The following is a 1,058-nucleotide window of genomic DNA, read 5'->3' as shown; positions in this document are numbered from 1 at the left end:
TTTTTTTTTTTTTTTTTATTCCCATTGTCAGTCTTTAGTTTAGCATGGTTGTCTAGTAGTATTTTGTGTGTGTCTGTGACTCAAATGCTGCATGAATCCCATAGGATATAGTTAATAAGTTTGCATTAGGGGTGTAACATGTTTGATATCTCACGGTTTAGTTTGCTTCAATTTGGTTGGGTAAATAAAAGTGTCCTATAAAGTACTGTTCAAAGGTTTGGGGTCGGTAGGATTTAAAAGTGGCAGCAAATCCATTAATAATTCTGCTAATTATTTTTATTTTAAAGCAATTAATTTGATACTCCAAAAATATATGAAGCTTATTTGCAAAAACACGTTTAATAATAATAATTTTCAGCATATTAGAATATATTTATAATAGTATCATGTGATACTGAAGGCTGGAGTAAAAAAAAAATTTTTGCTGTTTAAATGCATGCTAAACTGTGGGTAGCAAATCAAGTCTGCATATAGATGAGTCTTTTTGTGTTTCATTGCCCTCGTTAATATTTTGTTGGTTGTCTCCCTTTCCTCCCTTTTCTATTCTTAATTTCCTCAAACATTTTTATGTGCCAACTCTCTCCACTCCATTCATCTTCCTTCACCCTCACTGTCACATAATCAGCATCCCGTGGTGTGGTAGAGCCCCCTAGTGGTGGGCCAGACTTTGAGCGGAGTGGTCCTCACTCTGATAGTGGCTCACTGTCTCCCTCCTGGGACAGGGAACGCAGGGGCCCTCCCCCCGCTCCAGGTACAGTGACGTTCCCACTGCTGGGGCTCCCCCTTAGCAGAAGGAAATACTTCTCTTGTTCTCAAAGGTCCAGAATTATAGATGGCAGAACTGAGCACATTAAAGGGTTGCTCTACCCCAAAATGAAAATTTTGTCATTAATCACTTACTCCTGTCATTTCAAACTCGCAAAAGCTTTGTTAGTCTTTGGAACATAATTATTTTAGATGAAATCTGGGAGGCTTGTGACTGCCAAGTAAATGCCACTATCAGGATCCAGAAAGGTTTGAAACACATCATCAGAATAATCCATCTTCCTTCAATGGTT

At 38.2% G+C, this 1,058-nt stretch overlaps 1 protein-coding gene across 1 annotated transcript in view; it reads left to right on the top strand.

Annotated features, from left to right (window-relative positions):
* Positions 1-1,058, top strand: part of LOC122361938 (melanoma inhibitory activity protein 2-like) — a 17,038-nt gene that overhangs the window by 12,450 nt on the left and 3,530 nt on the right. The window contains exon 25 of the mRNA XM_043263165.1: positions 626-751. Within this exon, the coding sequence (XP_043119100.1) occupies positions 626-751 (126 nt within the window). The remainder of the gene's footprint in view (positions 1-625; positions 752-1,058) is intronic.

Source organism: Puntigrus tetrazona, chromosome 17 (genome assembly GCF_018831695.1).
Source record: "Puntigrus tetrazona isolate hp1 chromosome 17, ASM1883169v1, whole genome shotgun sequence".
NCBI lineage: Eukaryota > Metazoa > Chordata > Actinopteri > Cypriniformes > Cyprinidae > Puntigrus > Puntigrus tetrazona.
Note: the sequence above shows the minus strand (reverse complement) of the source record. Positions and strands in the feature narration are given on the sequence as shown.